The 18898-nt window shown below is 38.0% G+C and overlaps 1 protein-coding gene and 1 pseudogene across 1 annotated transcript; one reads left to right on the top strand and one right to left on the bottom strand.

The window, feature by feature from the left end:
* Positions 1 to 242: 242 nt before the first annotated feature.
* On the bottom strand, positions 243 to 6148 carry LOC139722556 (protein N-terminal glutamine amidohydrolase-like). Its single transcript, XM_071633845.1, has 6 exons — positions 6072 to 6148; positions 5028 to 5127; positions 4414 to 4467; positions 3449 to 3594; positions 2103 to 2230; positions 243 to 555 (listed from the first exon to the last, which is right to left on the bottom strand). Exons 1-6 carry the CDS (start codon positions 6146 to 6148, stop codon positions 446 to 448), a joined length of 615 nt encoding a protein of 204 aa, XP_071489946.1. The 3' UTR covers positions 243 to 445.
* A 76-nt stretch (positions 6149 to 6224) lies between these two features.
* Positions 6225 to 17561, top strand: LOC139722509 (zinc finger protein 830-like; annotated as a pseudogene).
* The last annotated feature ends 1337 nt before the right edge of the window (positions 17562 to 18898 follow it).

Genomic DNA, 18898 nt, shown 5'->3' with positions numbered 1-18898 from the left:
CAATTGCGAATTAGTCCAGTGGTACATGTAATATCTGCTTTGGAGGGACAAAGTTTTTGCTCTTCAAACTGCTGCAAAACAGTGGTCAGTGATGACAAAACGGTACCACTGGTAGACTTAGCCTGCCACTGTTCATATCCTGACTTCCCACTGAGCTTCAGCAGCTCATCTCCTTGAAGGACACTGATCAAAATTCCGCTTACAAATTCTTCCAAGCCTCACTTCGAAACTAACAGCTGGCAAGCAAATTAGCATGCTCATCAGCGATGGTCCAGTTTTTCACTACTCGGTATCCTGTATCTTCAAACAACAGGATCACACACAGAAGAATTTGTGACACCCATCGCCTCACCATGCTATCTCTTGCAAGATGTGCTTTCCCCGGAGTACGAGTGCCTCTGGCATGGTGGATTCACTGCTTTCCCCGACATCATTGGCGCATCCTTCATCCAACTGATGCACTGAACTTTGACCAGAATTGTTGTAAGGTCATGACCTCCCCTGGACCTGTTCCCCACTCCATGCTGATGTAGCTGTCCAGGTTCATCTGTGTTCCTGTGCAGAGAGCAGATACAATATTTCGCGTATCCGGGCAATTACCCCGAGAGGGCAATTACCCCCCGGCTAAATACTGGTTAGTGGTAAGCTTAGAGTAACGATTAGGGTTAGGGTTAGGGTTAGGGTTAGGAGTTTGAGTTAGGGATAGGATTAGGTTCAGGATTAGGATTAGGATTAGGGCCAGGGGAAGGGTGCGGGGTAATTGCCCAGGGGGTAATTGCCCTAGACCCAATATTTCGAACAGGTTGATATGTACTGTAGTTAGGCCGCTTAATGTCAAATTTTGAGATTATCATTACACGACGGACAAAAGCACCAAATTTGGAGAGACAATCCCTCAGGACCTACTCATTGATATAAGAGTAGGAGCTCTCTGGAAAATTTTTGTTTTCATAATATGAACGCTGATTTTCATTCCGCAGAAAATTTCGCGGGCATGAAACTTTCACAAATTTCGTGAAGAGCTAAGATTTGTGAAAGCGAAATGTGCGCGATTCTAAACAACACACTGAATGCCAGTGGCAACTTAAGGAAGTTCCATGCAGTGAAAAAGACTGTTGGCTCCAATTCACAAAAGTTTCATGTCGCAAAAATAACACTGTATTATGTATCGGAGGAAGTATTAACAACAAAAGAGGTTCAGATTTGTGTAATTTTGTAGATTTTTCATGGAATTATACAACATGAATCAAATCTTGAATTCCATGATCAGCAAAGCATTTGAAACATGGAGGTGGTTATATCAATGAGTAGGTCCTGAGGGGGGATGTCTCCAAATTTGGTGCTTTTATCCACCATGTAACAATAATTTCACTATGCAACCCGACTAATGAGCAAGATTCTGTGTACAGATCTGTTGAAGAGGGCGTTGTCGTGATATTGATATTTTGGCAATGCTGAATAGGAAGACTATGTTATGTACCAAAGAGAAACAAGTTTGATAATCCTTGAACTCTACCACAGTACATTATAGATACAATTACTGTCAGATGCAATACCATGGTTTGGGAAAAGTTAACTTGTGCTTTTAAACATAGTGAAGATCAAGAAATCATCAAAGAGTGCTTGCTCAGTAAACTCTCTAAAGACTCCTGTAAATAGAAACATGCAAACAAAACTATGTTTTATTTAATCATACTCTGATCAGAGTGGTGATGTGCACTTACTCATAAAAGATATTAAACCTTTTTGTATGTTACTAATCAGATTTTGCATCGACAAATCATACGTATCATATTATACAGAAAAATGACTGGGAGAAAAAACAACAAATTACTTCAATTTTCCAAGCCAAGTACATTTAATTCAATGGAAAAAAATTCCATTACACAGGGCTCCACACTAACTTTTATTTTTGGTGGCCCAAAGGCAAACATCCTACCTTTTTTGGTGGCCCGATCAGGCCACCAAATTCTTCATTTCTGAAATTTTGGTGGCCCGACTTGTGTTTTTGGTGGCCCCGGGCCACCGGGCCACCGTTAGTGTCGAGCCCTGCATTTCATCATGGTAAACAGTATAGAAAGTGCAGGTAGTACAGCATTTACCATCTTGTGCCACTATGCAAGGGTATGTCGGTGGAGGAGACTGCCACTCTCCGTCTTCCTTCCTCATGTGGGATCGATCAGAGGCAAACATCTTCAGGAATGACGCTGCCGGAACTACCCTGAAAAATCTGAAAAACAAGTGGAAAGAATGGTACTGGCCTTCAAGGAAAATATACTAATGTCATACATAATTTTGCGTCACTTTTAATTGTCTGTCCGCCACAATCACTTCTTGTGACCCAAACTTTGATGCAGGAGAAAAATGCACCAACCGATACTACACTTTCTGAACAACCACATACTGTAAAAGTGGATATTTTCGCGCAACTAATTTTACGCGCTTGGCCGGGTTAGAAGAGTTTTGCATGTTTTTAATTCTGCGGAACCAAGACATCACGCACAGGAACATATGGCAAGCAAAAATAATCGCATGCTTTCATTTTCACGCTAGATTCCGGTTGCGCCAAATGCGCGAAAATTTCAACACTGCAAAAATTTCCACTTCTACAGCATACTGAATGCGTAGCAACTTATAACACTTGCATACCCTTTCTGAAATCTATCATGCAATTGAATATTTATACACTTACCTAGTGTAGCCATTGGCCAACAACAACTATGCACTTTATCACTAAATACTATGGAGCAATTTAGCTACTTTTGAGCTCATAATCAGAGAGCATTTACATGTAAGCTGTAATCAGGACACTTCATGAGCCCAACCCCTAAAAACTGAGGAGTTACTCAGTGTGATGAGCCAGTGTGTACAATCAGACTTGGGGAAAGGGAAGACAGACAACATTTGCCAATGAAGATAAGTTGTCAGAGTACTGATGACCTATAAGTTTCTTTCTGCATCCTTCTGTTGGTACTTTAAAGGGATGGTACAGTATTGGTGGAGATGAGAATTGGGCTTTTAACTTTTTGCGAGATACCAAGAAAACACTTATGATATAGTACAGAGCATACCATTCTAAGAGGAATTCAAAGTTTATTTGATGAAAATCGGGTTTGGAATGACTGGAACGTCGAAAAACAAGGTAAAACAAAGCGATCGTAGTAAAGTGTGGGTCCCACACTTTATTAGAATCGCTCTTTTTTGGATATCTCAGCCATTTCAAAACCAATTTTCATCAAATAAACGTTTAATTCCTCATAGAATTACATGCTCTTTCATATTTCATACGAGGTTTCTCATTATTTCACCAAAAAATGTTAGAAACCTGAAATTAGGTCTCAACCAAAACTTTACGATCCCTTTAACTTGTCTCAAAATCTTTGATTCCTCTTGACAAAGTTACATTGGGATGCCTGGGTGTGACTGAAAGGTTCACTGTCTAACTAACCTGTGGAACTGTTCCTTCAGGCATTCATTACTGCCAATAGTTCTCTCCACGTACTCTCGGAAGGAGACAGGAAAAGGAAGCACAGTGTCTAAGTCATAGATGTCGCTCCCTGCTGGCTGGTGGTACAGGAGGATGACATGATAGTCCTACAAAGAACAATTATACACACACACACGCAAAAAAAAGTTTGAATGCAATAGCCTGTGAAAGGCTTGGTCTCAAACATATTCCTGTCTGTCAAACTACATTGCATTTTGATTGACACCAACAAAACTCCCTTGCTCTGAACAGCTTCTTGCCTTTGACAGGGGATACAAATGATGTATCAGGCTCAATATTCATACACCTAAATTGACAGGAACAATCAGAAGCAAGCTCAATTACCTAGTTACTTTAGATCATGTCTAGGTACGGGTGAGAAAAAGGCTGATTGGTAATCACCATGATAGATGATCAAGATGACTTGCCTACATACACTAACTCATGAAGAACCGAATGATATCATATATATTTGGTACAAAAAAAAATATGTTATTCTGATAGTCTATTTCTTCAATGCAAGCCAGCTATAAGACTGCCAAAGGTTAGTTTGAAACAAAAAAACAAAAAAAAAAAACAGAAAAGAAATTACAGTGTGAAGTCTGTAAGAAAATATTCCAGAATGAGGAAAAAAGCAAACAAAGATGTCTCTCAACTGATTAAAAAATTGCCATACATTGACGGAAATAAGCATTGTAGCAATAAATATTGCCTTCCACTCTTTCTGCTAGGTAAACAAATCATTATTATCATCATGTTCATTAGTTCAGTGAGAGCACTTTATAATAAACATATCTGTCAGTGTTCTAGAGTTCAATGTCGGTATCAGCTAGCAAAAGAGACAAAGTGAGCTTCTTGAAAAAAATGTAATATCCAGACAGAAACAAGTCAGTGAGAGATACTCGCAGACTCCATTCCTGACGTACCCATAAGACTGGTTGACCGGGCTGCTTAGCAGCTTTCTGCTTCCACAGAGGAATCTTCGGAGAAAATAAGCATTTTTTTTTATAAGAAAACAAAGCAAAATAATTAGAACTTTAAAATAAACATACATCATACACTAAATTTCAACATAAAGATACTAACATCACATGCACATATGATATGTATGAGCTTTAAGTCCCATGTACACTAAATACTGAAAATAGTTTTATAATAATAATAATAATAATAATAATAATAATACAGGGTACCAGGTACTTACAATGCGCCAATTCCACATAGCTAACGTGCTCAAGGCCCAGTAGAAGAAGTAACTTATGAAATCTAATTTCCATCTACATATTGATACTACTTTTCATCTGATATCAACAGTAGCGATGTAACTTTATGAGATCATATTTGGATATTCATCTGCATGTGGAAAGAGAATGAAACCTGAAGAAAATGTCATGTGTATGGCAGCAGTCTGATGAGGGATGTGAGTGGTATCTGGTTTCCCATAGGCTTATAACTCACTCTGATGTACAGTTTTATTGGATGTTGTTGTCTTCAATGTGGTGTGACAAACAACTGCAATCATTCCATAGCAGGAACTTACCACTCTGTCTTGGTTGGAAATAAACACTGCATACACTCTCTGGAGTTCATCGGTTGAATGCTGCTGAATGTGGTCACATAACTTCCACACATTTTCTTCACTATCAAAAGACAAAAAGAGACATTTATGTGACTAGTGAAGTAGTGTCTTTCAATTTTTCTGTATGGGATACTTACACAATTGAAAGGACTGCGGCAATTCGCTTGATTATGTCCATAAAGCTTCACAAGTTTCCTAGTTACTCACGAAATTTGAGCAAAATCGGTTTGAGGCATCATATCTAAAATCATGGATTTAAATGCGATGTCAAACGACCCATGCGAATGCTGAAATGCGAGCGATTACTGGCGTGAGTGTCGCCAGGCGCGGCGGCGCGGCAATGCATGCTTGAGTGCAGACGTGGCGACTGAGGGTACTCAGTACTGAGGGTACTCAGTCGCCACGTCTGCACTCAAGCATTGCCGTGCCGCCGCGCCTGGCGACACTCACGCCAGTAATCGCTCGCATTTCAGCATTCGCATGGGTCGTTTGACATCGCATTTAAATCCATGATTTTAGATATGATGCCTCAAACCGATTTTGCTCAAATTTCGTGAGTAACTAGGAAACTTGTGAAGCTTTATGGACATAATCAAGCGAATTGCCGCAGTCCTTTCATTTTCGCGTTGCATTGCAAAAAAGGCTGGACTGTATAATATAGGCAGACAACTCATAAAAATTGTGATGGAGACAAAAAGACAAAGGGGAAAAAAACTATGTGGGTTTGAAAGTGTTAGAAAAAAGGAAATAGCCAAAACTATTAATAGATATACATGCTTACATGTAGTAGATCTCCCCTGTTTAGACTATGATGGGCCAATGGGAGAGTCCCAGGGCCCTGCCAGCAGAGACAAGACAAAACAAGACAAACACCTATTGACGTATGTGGGACTTACAGTATGGCAAGACCGACATCATACACTCGCCGATACCAGTGAAAAGTTTGTTAAGAAATCATCGCTTACACGACTGACATTTTGATTGGACTACAAAAGTATATCGTACCAGTAACATTTTGTATATAGGCATTCATCTCTCGGCGGTACAATGTTGCTGACTGAAGAGTTGAGAACCTGGGCCATCCTGAATTTCGCCAGCCAGCAGTCGACATGTGATGTGTTGCAGCAATGACAGTGTTGGCCTCTTCTTCAAATCAAAATGGCAGCGTCCAGTGGCAATAAGAAAAAGGTCGACATCCGAGAGTTGATGAGGCAGCAGCGGACCGCAAGGCAGTCTGCAACCAAACGAATTGAATCACCGTTAGCAAAATATCCTTTTCAATGAAGATCCAATGGAAACGAGGCAGTATTTGACACAGAAGAACCGTTTTCGTTGTTAATTTTTACATTCTAGTTTCCTGCAAGTGAGATAAGGGTTAGTCCTACATGTTCATAATGATGTTAGCGATGGAGTGGGAAGCAGTCTGTCCTTTCTGTTCTGCTAGATCTATAGACAGTACAGTGCTAGTGTTATCTGACACACTAACGCGAAATGCTGTGTGTCGGACATTACACTTTCATAGATCTGTCTCCTCTATCTAGTCGATAACAGTATGGGAAATATAGATATGGCATTTAATATATCGCGAAATAGTCCACCACTCCATTCACCGCCATTCATTTCGTCATTGCCGGGGACTTCTTTCAACCTCCATAGACTTTGCACATAGTGGAGACGCACACACAGAACAAGAGGGGACCGATATCATGATTTGGCGGTATAATCGTGATATAGTCCCCACCGCTGCGCCACCACAGTGTGAATGCACCCATTGGGTTTAGGGTATAGCCTAAGGGTATATAGGGTTAGGTACCTGGTAGGGTTTTATTTAGTAGGAACATGCAGCGGTGTGTGAATATAAATGTGTCACCATCATAACTGTGTAGCGGTAGGCCTATTGTTGTTGATTAAAATTTGAATCTAGCCTAGAGTCTTGAATATCCTGTAAAATTTAAACTTACACCAAGCTGCCCACAATTCGACCATAAAGGCATAATGCTGTCCAAAAATCAACCACTGGTATATGTAGAAACATAAATGTGCACATGAATATAATATACTTTTGCACACAGTCAAATTTTGGCACTGGAGGTTGAACCTTGGTGCAGCTGCATGTGATTTAAAAGTAGGAGTTCTAAAATTAACCAAACCCAAATGTAGAGATTTACTGAAAGCAATTATATGTTTAGTAAGTAAAACACATCAGTGATTTTTTTTTTTTTTAAGGAAAATTGGATTAGATGCTATTTCTTCAAAAGTTATAAAGTTTTGGTGCTGTCATCGCTGAAAAAGAAAACAACTACTACTGAGTACCAATTCATGACTTCATTATGGACAACAATTCAGGAAAATTCCACACAATGTCATTTTTCATAAAAAGAACACATTCCATCAACTTGTTACTGACGTATGTTAAGGCCAAGGGTAATGTTGTTCCCCCTGCTCTCTAAAAGAGGAAAGTCCAGTTTTCTTTCATTAAGCTAGAAAAATAAAAATACATTGAATTTTTGTTATATTTTGTATATTGTTGCCCAAATTGATGTCATGAAGTGTACCAGGGTAGTTTCTTATCCAACGATGACTCCACCGAAATTCAAAAATTCATAACTTTCCAATCTATATAGTCTGATATTTCTCAAACTTTTACTATGCATTCTATTGATATTTCTGCTTTAAAGCTATCCACATAATAATATGTGGGTTTTGGTTTCCTTACAAGCTGTACTGGTATGTAATGTCACATCAAATTGATGCAATAGTTCCCTTGATGCAACTTACATGTAAAGCTATACAGGGATGAAGCTTGATAATGGGACTATTCTGTGAAACCAACCAGATATCTACTGAGCTGTATTGATCTTGTTTACTGTATAAGCTGTTGTTTTCGCGCACAGATATTTTCTCGAATGAGGAGGTCATTGACATTTTCGTGAGATGTTGTTTTTGCGAATTGACAGGAAGCTGTCGTAAACTTGTGCATTATTACACCAGCGCATGGCGACATTTTCATGTGTTGTTACATTCGCGGTCCAACAGTGATTCGTGAAATTCGCAAAAATTAAACCCTCGCAAAATTAACAGCTTATACAGTATCACAGGTGCTCTAGGCCCATGGTCATTTTCCTCCAAGCGATCGACTGTCTTATAGGAGATATATTTGTGATGTACAAGGTAATTTACTCTTAGCTAGTCTGTCAATCCCCCAAATATGGTACCTGGTATGTGATGATGTAATATACTACATGATACTGGCACAAAAGTCCCTCTTAGAGTCTTGGCTTTAAAAGGTTTGTCTGTACCATACCATTGCAGATAGTGGATCTCATGATCAATGCATATCTATATGTGATAATACGGTCGGGCCAGGCAAGTCTTCTACCTTGTTTGCCAGTTACTGAACCCAGGTAATTAATTTAAGATAATAAACTAGAAATATGCAAGAAAGAGGTGACAGGGTTATCAGAAAAAGTGAGTGCAGATTCTTGACAGTATTATGATGGTAGAAGATAGAGTCAATCATTTCACAGGGGTGGCACTGATGACTTTTCTTTAACCGTCTGGTACACATACAACAACATTGGGCAGCTAATCTGTGTGGTTTGCAACCAGCCAGTCAAGAATGAGATCCTGTGGAATGCCCACATCCAGGGCAAGAAGCACAGAGATGTGAGTAAAGACATGATTTACTGTGATGGTTTGAAATCTAAGAAGATAGTTTGTAAAGGAGAACAAAAATACTTGTCAAAACAAATCTATTCTGCAGTTGAGGAATGTGAAAAAAAAAAAACAGTTGTGCTTGTGAAAGTGTTGAGCATTCATGTGTATGAATGTAGAAATGCACTAAAATATTTATCACTTTGAAACTTGAGGTAAATGTCCAAGTGTAGAAGGAAGTAGTATCTTTCTGTAACATTTAACAAGTGTGTATACATACTTATTTTACTACTTACAGCTAGTCTAGATATATTGTCAGGATTTAGCATACCTGTTAAAATCGCAGAAATACAGAAGATGGAAGGGTGTTCTGTGTGCTATAGATGACTTGATTCTACTCTTCATTCATGTAGAGCATGAAGGAAATAAGTTGTAATACAGCCTGTATCACATTGTTTACCAAGACTTTGATTTGACTTTCTGTTATTTCATGATGTACATGAATATCTACTTTGATACATATTTGAAGGTAGACATTTTGCAAACACATTTTCTTATTTCATTGTTCACCCTATTCACCTGTCTTTTTCATTCTGTTCATTACTTATTAATCTCTTTTTCATTTATTCATTCCTTTATGACTGCACAGAATGTACTCCTTGTCAAGGCTGGTAAAACTCCTGGAAATGCTGTGGTCAACAAGCCTATCCAACCCAAACCCCAGGCTCAGGTCATCGCTCCGGTCAAGAGGAAAGCAGACCCATCCACAGGCACTCAGCCACTGAGGGGCATACTGAAGAAACCAAGAGGTACCGTTATGCCACATCAAGGGTGTCTGTCTTTAGCCAGGCATACCTACAAACAACCCAAGAAGTTAATTTTACATGCCATCTACTAGACTGCTATGATTCAGTTTTCTAGATTGGGAGTACGATCTATATTCCCCTCCCCCCCCCCCCCCCCCCCCCCCGCCCCATTTCATCTCAAATTTGCTGCCTATGAAATCATCAAGGCAAAGTCTATTAAAATGCTGCATACTGTAATGCAAGATATTTTCACAGCATCGCATTTTTGCAAATTGCCACTGGCATTTAGTGCATATAGTGTAGACGAGAACTTTTGCGTTCATTTCAATTTTGCGAATCTTGGCTCTTGCAAAATTTGCAAAATCAAAATGCATGCTGAACATTCCTGATTTGACAATATATAGAACCATTCTCTGTCTTCCAAATGGCATGCCAAAAACATGTAATTTCTCAGACTTTTTTTCTTTGACTTACTTTTTTCATTCTTTTGTCCACTTCAGGGGTTGGTATTGCATATGAGGATTCGTCGGAAGAAGAGGAATCAGATGCAGAAGATCCACAAAGCAGGTTAGTGTGTGTGCATTACTTGTGGTAAGAGAGACTGAGGAAAAGTAGAGTGGTGGGTTATGTGACACAATGGACTCTTAATTGAACAATGAATAAGAAAATCCATAGGACCTATAAAATCATATTTTTCTTTTAATCAAAAGTTTATTATATCACAGGTCTGAACAGCATAGGAATGCAAACAACTCATGGTCTTTGGGCAAGGAAAAAAACCCACCTTGTTATATGAGAGTTTGTAGTAGCTGTGTCCTTCATTATTATTATCGTTATTATTATTATTATGATTATTATTATTATTATTATTATTATTATTATCATTATTATTATTATTATTATTATTATTATTATTATTATTATTATTATTATTATCATTATTATTATTATTATTATCATCATCATCATCATCATCATCATCATTGTTATCAAATTATTAATGTTATCATTGTTGCAATTGGAATTTTCACTCATAGAACAAAGATAAGGTAACAATTACAGATGGTCAGCTAACATGTGTGAATTAAAAAAAAAAGGTTTATATGTACTTCAACATTCATGATGGAGTGAGTCATATTAACATGCATTATCAGTTTCATGGTGTTTCTTGTTTTATTTTTTAATTTTACTTTATATTAGTCGCAAGTTTATTGATCAGCAGAGGATGGCAGGCTCTGAATATATCACTGAATGTAACTTCTTTCACCATCTCACCAGAAATGTATGATGAAAGATACAAGTATGACTGAAAGACACAAGTATAATATGCTAAGTATATTGAGAATTAAGATTTAGCTCATTGTGTTGGCTTCTTAAAAGTAATAGATGATTTGTATTTTCCTTTCTCCTTAGCCTTCCTTCTGATTTCTTCGATGACGCAAAGAAGAAGCCTGCATCATCCGGGAAGACCACGCCCAAAAGCTCCTCATCACAAGTCACTAGCAGCCAAGAGACCGCTAGGGCTCCCCCTGGGCTCCCAGCAGGTAGGGCTTAATGCTATTCATTTCTATATCACAAAATACTGGGCATAATGCAATGTGGTCAAAAGTCCTGAAAGGCTGTGATGGCTAAACCCTAAGTTCTGTGGGCCAGAGAATGAAATTCATTGTCCCTCGACATGTAAGTAATAGTAAGTCTCATCCCCCCCCCTCCCCCCCTCCCCCCCCCCCCCCCCGTTTTTCATTCCTGCTCATCTTCATGTATGATTTTATGTGTGTGTGAAAGGCTATCAATTCATACTGTATGTATCATTCTAAATTAATAGGTGTTAAGTGGCTAAAGGGTACTTGCTCCTTGTATACCTCCTTAAACCCAGACCCATGGAAAACCGTGATCACAGCATGCTTTATGCGGAGGAGCTGATGATTACTCACTTCAGTGATTGTGCATAGCTAACCTTTACCGTGCTTTGATTGTCAATTAGCGTGCAGGCTGCAGTGCTTTTTTTGCCAGCTGGCATAGATTTCTGGAAACTAATTGTCTATGAACAGAGGTTACTTAATCCCCCAAATCCCTTTTGTGTCACCATGGCCTTCACTTTGTACTGAGGCATACTGCTATGCTTGAGTAGGCTTGCTAATCTTACAACTACTTGTAGGTCAAGTTTGGATGGTTCACAGAATGCTGATGAAAAAAGTTTGACAAGTTAAGCCAAGTCCCCTGGGCACAAAAAGGGTTAACACCTATCTCCATAGGTGAGGTGAAATATATTGAACAGTGTAGTGAGGCAGATTGATGTGCAAAGGATTGTGTTACCATGAACATTAGGTAAATCAACTGAGTTCTCTTCCAGATTTCTTTGATAGTAACGTGTCTTCATCAACAACAACATCATCGTCATCGTCATCGTCATCGCAAGGCCAGAGGTCTTCCTCCAAGAATGGGCCCAATGCTGATGTATCTTCCACTGTTGACAGCAAGCCTGAACAGGACCAGACAAAGTGAGACTATCATTAACACATTACTGTTCCAGAATTTATTCAATTGATGTTGCCCATGTTTTATTTCTGTAGATGATAATAGCAGAATTCGTCTTCCTTTTTTTTTCCTCTTTTTTTTTTTTTTTTTTTTGCACACCAAATGTCACTATTTCATGTGGTCATTATCCTTTCTCTTGTCAAGACTTTGAAAAAAAGTGTACCTGAAACATTACGATTTTCCAAATCTTTTAAAGCAGCAGAAGTATTTGTTATCATAACATATATTTATTCATTTATTAATGTGCTATCAAGAAAAAAAATTGTTATTATATGCAAGAGTTTCTAGTCATATGACTATAACAATTTTAAATGGTCCATGATCACAAAAAGCATGATTTTTACCAATCTGCTACAACAGTTCATTTCTTACTAAGAGATGATGAACTAAGTATTATATGGGAAGATACAATGCAAACTAAACATTTGAATGCTGTCTCTTCCGTGTTCGTGTGTCCTTTCCAGCAAGCCAATGTCAGAGGTTTTGCCCGAGGGATTCTTTGATGATCCTGTGCGAGATGCCAAGGTAAAGCCCAGAGTGTTTCTCCACTTCTCTGCCTCCTAATTCTAACTTGTAGACACACCATTGGTGTGATGGGCAATATATCACTGCAGTGGGTCTTCCCTCTTGTAATATGAAGATGTGACATCTATTCCTTGTGCTTCTGTGAAGATCTTTATCTTACCCAAGCCAGCTTCTACAGTCTTTTCAAAGGAACCTGCCATTGTTCATACCCTTGCACGGAATAAGTTTCCAACTCTGATCTAATTTGAATAGCAACATCAGCTGGTGAGTGATATTTCATGTGGTATCCTGTACACTTTTATGAAAGAAAACTGTTACACAAAAGATAGTTGATGTAGCACTGATATAAAATTATGCGTAGCAATTTGCAATGCGATACCAGAAAAATTATTCCCCGCCTTACATTGCTAAGTATTTCATGAAAGACAAATTTTGCACCAGTATGAAATTTTGCAATCGGGACTTAAAAGATTATTTCGAGAGTGGTTGTATTTGCAAACAAGATCTACAATGATAATGGAATTAGAAATACATATTCCCTTCAATGGATTGGAAGAGGTTCATCGTCTTCATCGACATATTCCCTTCTCAAGACAAAATGTAGCAATTTTCCATCTTGAATGCCAGTGCAAAATGTGTTGGTGTTACAGGTGGCAATATGTTTGTGAGTTAATTTCTCAAATCATCAGTCAACTCATGAAATTGTGATTATAAAAACACAGTGAGTATTCTGCATATTCAGAACCCATTTAAACCCAAGGGTCTAGAGAGTCAAAGTGGATGAAACATTGTCAGGGGTGTGAGCACCAAGCAGGTATTTAACTTGTGAACACCCATATGAAAATCTGGATCCATAGCCACTGCACCAGAGTTATATTAGTGTAAACATAATACACATGTACAAGAAGATTCACCCGTTCTTTATTTTTTGTGATTTTCTTTAAAATCTCATAAAATTGTCCCTTTTTGTTAACACATTGATTCTGAGGTGTATTCCTTCTCTATCGCATGTAAGTAGTAAAATTGTTGAGTAATTCATTTTCATGGATTCTATCATATTTTTGTCTTGTACATAGGTGCGGAATGTTGAAGTCAGGAATACAATGGAAGAGGAATGGGAAAAGTTTCAGAAAGAGATGGAAACCCAGAAACAGGTAATACTTTATTCATCTGTCAATGAAAGTTATTGCAATCTCTATATGATTGTTGGTGTTGCCCCTGATGACGAACAGTAGACTATAGGAGCAATGCAGACAATTAGATGTCATTGTCATTTTGAAATGTAATTTATAGGATATGACTGCATGTGATTACAGAGAATCAGAGTAGTGAGGCAAAAGTGTTGGATTTCAAAATCTCAATCATTTGTCAATGCAGAACTGAAAGACTGATTTCTCCCCAAACTGTGGGCATGATGAGTGCATTTCTTGGTTTGTACACTGTAGCACATGACTTTCATCACGTGGGATGTATGTGTAAACCCATGAGAATTAGGGTGAATTTATTTCCACTTTCATCTACCTCACCATGAGGCAACCTACCTGGGGAGGATTTTGCCTGTAATCAACTATGCTCCTGTGGTCTGGTTTAGTCCTGTAAAATACAGTCCTGAGCTCTCAGTGTGATGTGAAGCTAAAGGATGGTCATCTTTTGAGACAGATACCCTTGAGGGCTGTGTGATTGGGTTATTATGTTTACATACTTTTAATGAACAAAGTTTGTGTAATCTTTGAGACATACCTTTGCCCTATTAATATTGCAAGAACAGAAGTTTGAATTCGAAAGCCAAAATGTTTGTGAAAGTTAGCAATCTTTCCAGTGCTTTCACGCTGCTGTTAGCCACTACTACGAAAAATGTCTCCATTTTTGCACCCAAAGGTGTCAGAGACCTTGGCTGAAGAAGATGATGAGGCCGCTCAGACGGAGAGAAACATAGATGAGATCGACGAACAGATGTAAGTGTTCTAAACTATGCTCAAAAAGCATAACAAAACTGAACAACTTATGGACAGGATACTAACTGCACAACTTTTTAAGTCAAGTGTCCAGGTAATGAGGAAGGTATATTGATTTTTACTGGATTTGGCACCTGCGATATTCATTATTTAGAATGTGATGTTGTCTTTGGCATGAACAGACAAAATCTGTATGTTTCATGATGTATCATTCTGTGTAATTATGTAAGCGTCATGTTTTGTAAGTTCAAGCCATCCTGGGTCAACAATGTTAGCCCCCAAAGATCTTTTCAATCTTTCTTTATCAAGTGCACTTGCTGTTTTGATTTCCCTGGACACAAGTGGTCTCTCAAGTTGCTATGAAATTGATAAGACTACTTGCTGCACATAACATGAATACATTTAAAATGCATGAAATTGCAAAGTTCTCATGCAAACATGAATTAGACTTTCGCTCCATCATAAGCATGGTTACCACATTTTTGTGTATTAACCGCCATGCAGCACTGAAAAGTATAATATTGTCAGACATAGTGCATGCATCTCTTCCATTTGTTCACATCTTTGCATTTACAGACACTACAGACCAAGTGTACACACTCATTCTGTACAGGATGTCTGAACTTTTCAGCTATGCTACCAGGGGAATCCTATGAAATTGAAAAATGTTGTTACTCTATGTGCACTGACTAAGCTATTGTTGTTTCTGTTATTTGGTGGAAGTATAAGTGGCATTTCCAGCTTCTCAGTACCTTGTGTTCTAATGATTTCATATTTTGATATTTGTGTGATAACAGTCATAATGGCAATACAATAGTCAAGAGCATTTCAGTTTTTCAGAGTTAAGGCAGTGCTTTGAAGTTTAAAAAAAAAAAACGAACAAAAGAAAAAACTGTATAAAATGTAATAAACAAAAATATGAGTCACAGTATTGAGAAAGGATTGAAGATTAAGGACAGTTTCATTCATTTGTTTAACCATTTAATCGCACATTTCAATCTGTAGATTGTTCCATGAAAGTCAATGGATACACACTACCAGTGGGTATATGAAGCTGTGCAAATCTTGCTACATATATACATAGAATGTATGCATTCACTGAGATGTGGATAGTTTGGTTTTGTATCATAATATATGCCCCTTTCTGGTTAATTATCATTTTGCCAGACACCTTAACACCCTCACCTAGTTCCATCATGTATAACGTGCCTGTAAATGAGTCCATTCCCCAACCTAGACATATCAAATCAACCCAACACCTCAACCCTACACAACCTGCTTTCTAAGTAACCCTCAAACCTTCCAATCTTGCATGTTATTGAATAATTGGAAAAGCACAAAAAGCGAGAATAGACTATAAAATGGAAGTTTACCTTTTCTGGCTGATATTCAACTTACCCTTGTGCTTGAAATTTATCAAGGAACAGCCATGAAGATTATTGAAGTGAACTCTAGTGCAAGATTTTCTATTCTTGGATGGCAAGTATCTTTACAAACTTTGTCATCTTAGAAATCACGACATCAACTTAATTACACATTTGATGTGAAAAAATAAACATTTGCATGTACAACAATATTTAACAACAAATCTGAAATGTTTCGTTGCACATATCAAAGTAAGTTATCACATTGTTTAGAACTCTGATCTCAAGTCTAGTACTTAGTACTGGCGTTAATAATCATCATGTCCACGGCATAAGCATATAACACCAACTTGACTACAATGTCCGAGAGATTTGAAATTTATGATGTATACTTAAGTACATGTTGGACATTCAGCTTCACAACAACATTGCAAGTTCACAACAACATGAAAAAAGTCAATGACCACTAGCTGTTTCTAAACAGTATAAAATGGTAAGATATGCATAAATATTCAAATTCATAATGAGCATTTCAGGTATAAAATATGTTGCATATTCTGTAAAAGTATCCTCTACCTAATAATCTTATGTAAATTATGACTTTTTGCTGTGCCTGAAGTAGGTAAATATGTTGTGACTACATCTATCCTTTTTTTTTTCAAGCTCACTAATCTTTGGTATTTGGAATGACAGAGAAAATGTTAATACATGTACTTGATAATATTACATTCATGTATCCACATTTACAAACAGAAAGCTAAAATGACAAAAATACCAGTAACTGTTTTGTGATCTTTACTGGTTTGCATGGAAACCTGATAATGATTGCAAACATTGAAAGTGTACAAATCAGTTCAATGATCACACACTGATGGGTTGTTGTTTTTTGTTTTTTTTTGTTTTTTAACAGAACTCACAAGTTTGCAGAATTTGGCGAAAGCTTTAGTATATTGCTAAAATCTTGCTTGAATATAGGTGGGATCGAGTTTACTCTGTTGCATATATATTCAATTACATGCATAATATACAATTTTCTCGTTTGTTTTTTAAATTCAGCCACTCGTTACCTTACTGATGGTCAGTTGCTGTTTCAACACTCAATCCCCCCCCCCTTTTCCTTTCTCTCTTTCCAGACAATGCTTTGCAAAAGTGGAATCCCTGTGGAACAAACAGGATGAGATGAGGACAAAGGCGGCTGATAGACAGAAGAACAGAACAGGCAGTGATGGTGATGGGGAAGAAGGAGGAAGTGATGATGAGGCAGAGTTTGAGGAGTTTTTGAACTGGAGGTCAAAGGGGGCGTGGAAGTGAGGAGGAACAGGTGGATGAGATCTTACAGACCAAGGGAACAAGCTTACTTTCCATATTAAAGCACACTGGTTACTTATGGAGATCAACAACTTTAACCAACCAAAGTATGGTTCTGTATCTACCATTAATATCCATTTGTGTCAGTGCAGTTGTAGCAGGCCACTGTCACTCTGAAGGAAAGGTTGTGCGTATTTGGAGGTCAATTCGTACAGCGCCAAGGGAGGACAGTGGTATTGTAAAGTGGAAGCGTTTCTGGGTGGATATCCCATCAAAACAGAATTTCTGACAAGCCAGGAATGCTTCAATACAATCAGCATAGAGTGGTTGGATTTCATTTCAAGTCTCCTTTATGTATACAGTGGAACCATGCTTTAACTATGTTGAATATAGCGAGACACCTTACAAGATGAGGTAATTTGGCAGGTCCCATTCTTTTTCTATTCTTTTGTTTTTATCTCTGATAAAATGAGATACCTAATCGTGGTGATAGCTCAAAGCTGTGCAAAATTATTGAGATCACACCACAATATTGTATGTATGGTTCTTATCAGGGAAGTTCATTGACCTTTTAACTTTTTACCATGTTGGACTTCACCCATACTTGAACTTGACCAGCATATTTAGGTTACATACAAAGTGTATTTGTGGTTTAAGTTTAGTGGTCATAGCTCAAAGAGCTCTATGGAAAGTTATTGAAAGTTCACCACAATAATGTGAGTACAGTGCTTGTCAGGGAAGTTCATTGACCTTTTAAATTTGACCTTGTCAGACTCCATCCATATTCAGACTTGATCACCATTTTCAGGTTATGTACGTCTGGTGTGAGTTTCGTGGTCATAGCTCAAAGCTGTGGAAAATTATAGAGAGTAAACAAAATTGTTGATGACGGCGATGCTGCCACTGCTGCCACTGACAGTGGCGATGATAAAAAAAGTGATGCCTATGTCTTGCTTCTGCTTTGCAGGCGAAACAAAAATTACATAGCAGTACATGAAATTTTCATCTTTATGTGTCTTAATGGCAAATGAAGCAAGTGTGTGCAGTCTTTGTGGTTGTTTGTATAAAAAACACATTGCCACTGCTGCTGTTGTGGGTTTTCTGAAGTCCCACCACATTTGGGTTGTGTCTTTCCCTTACCTCACAACTCATACTTGCAGTACAATGTAATATAGCATCTTTCCCAAGGCTGAATTTAACAAGTACAGATTGCTCCTGTTACAACAAACACGGTTATAACAAAATTCTGTCGCAATGACCTAAAAATTGAGGTTCCAAAGTTATCATCTCTATATATCTTTATACATGTATACTCTACTTGTTCGGCTTTGACAAAAATTTGATATAGCGAAAGAAAACTGCCGGTCCTAGGAACTTTGGTTTAACGGGAGTCACCTGTATTTGTATGTAAGCAGTGGAGATTGTGCTATTGTGCAACTTCATGATCATGGTGCAGTTCTGTTGCATCAAGACTGAATTAAATCACAGTGAGAGCATCACTCAGAAATGCCTTTAGACTAACTCTATTTGAGATTTATGCTTGAAATGTGCTTACATTTATAATTGACATTAAAGCTGTATGCTTAGGTATAACAAGATACAATGTAAAAAGAGGGGTAACACAAGCAGTTCCCCATCAACCTTGTTTTGACAGGGTTACCCTGTTTTTTGCCTTACTCCAA

The sequence above is a fragment of the Diadema antillarum genome, unplaced genomic scaffold (genome assembly GCF_040938485.1).
Source record: "Diadema antillarum isolate AM-2024a unplaced genomic scaffold, OU_Dant_1.0 scf00000167, whole genome shotgun sequence".
Lineage (NCBI taxonomy): Eukaryota > Metazoa > Echinodermata > Echinoidea > Diadematoida > Diadematidae > Diadema > Diadema antillarum.
The sequence above is the reverse complement of the archived record's forward strand: the minus strand, read 5'-3'. Positions and strand labels throughout refer to the sequence as shown.

What these genes read in the sequence shown, in the direction of transcription:
- LOC139722556 (XM_071633845.1), bottom strand. Translation starts at nt 6,148, where the DNA reads ATGGCCCAGGTTCTCAACTCTTCAGTCAGCAACATTGTACCGCCGAGA. An exon ending in TTTCCAACCAAGACAGAGTG is followed by an intron (nt 4,468 to 5,027) that starts GTAAGTTCCTGC and finishes TTTTCTCCGAAG; the next exon opens with ATTCCTCTGTGGAAGCAGAA. An exon ending in CCGGTCAACCAGTCTTATGG is followed by an intron (nt 3,595 to 4,413) that starts GTACGTCAGGAA and finishes TGTTCTTTGTAG; the next exon opens with GACTATCATGTCATCCTCCT.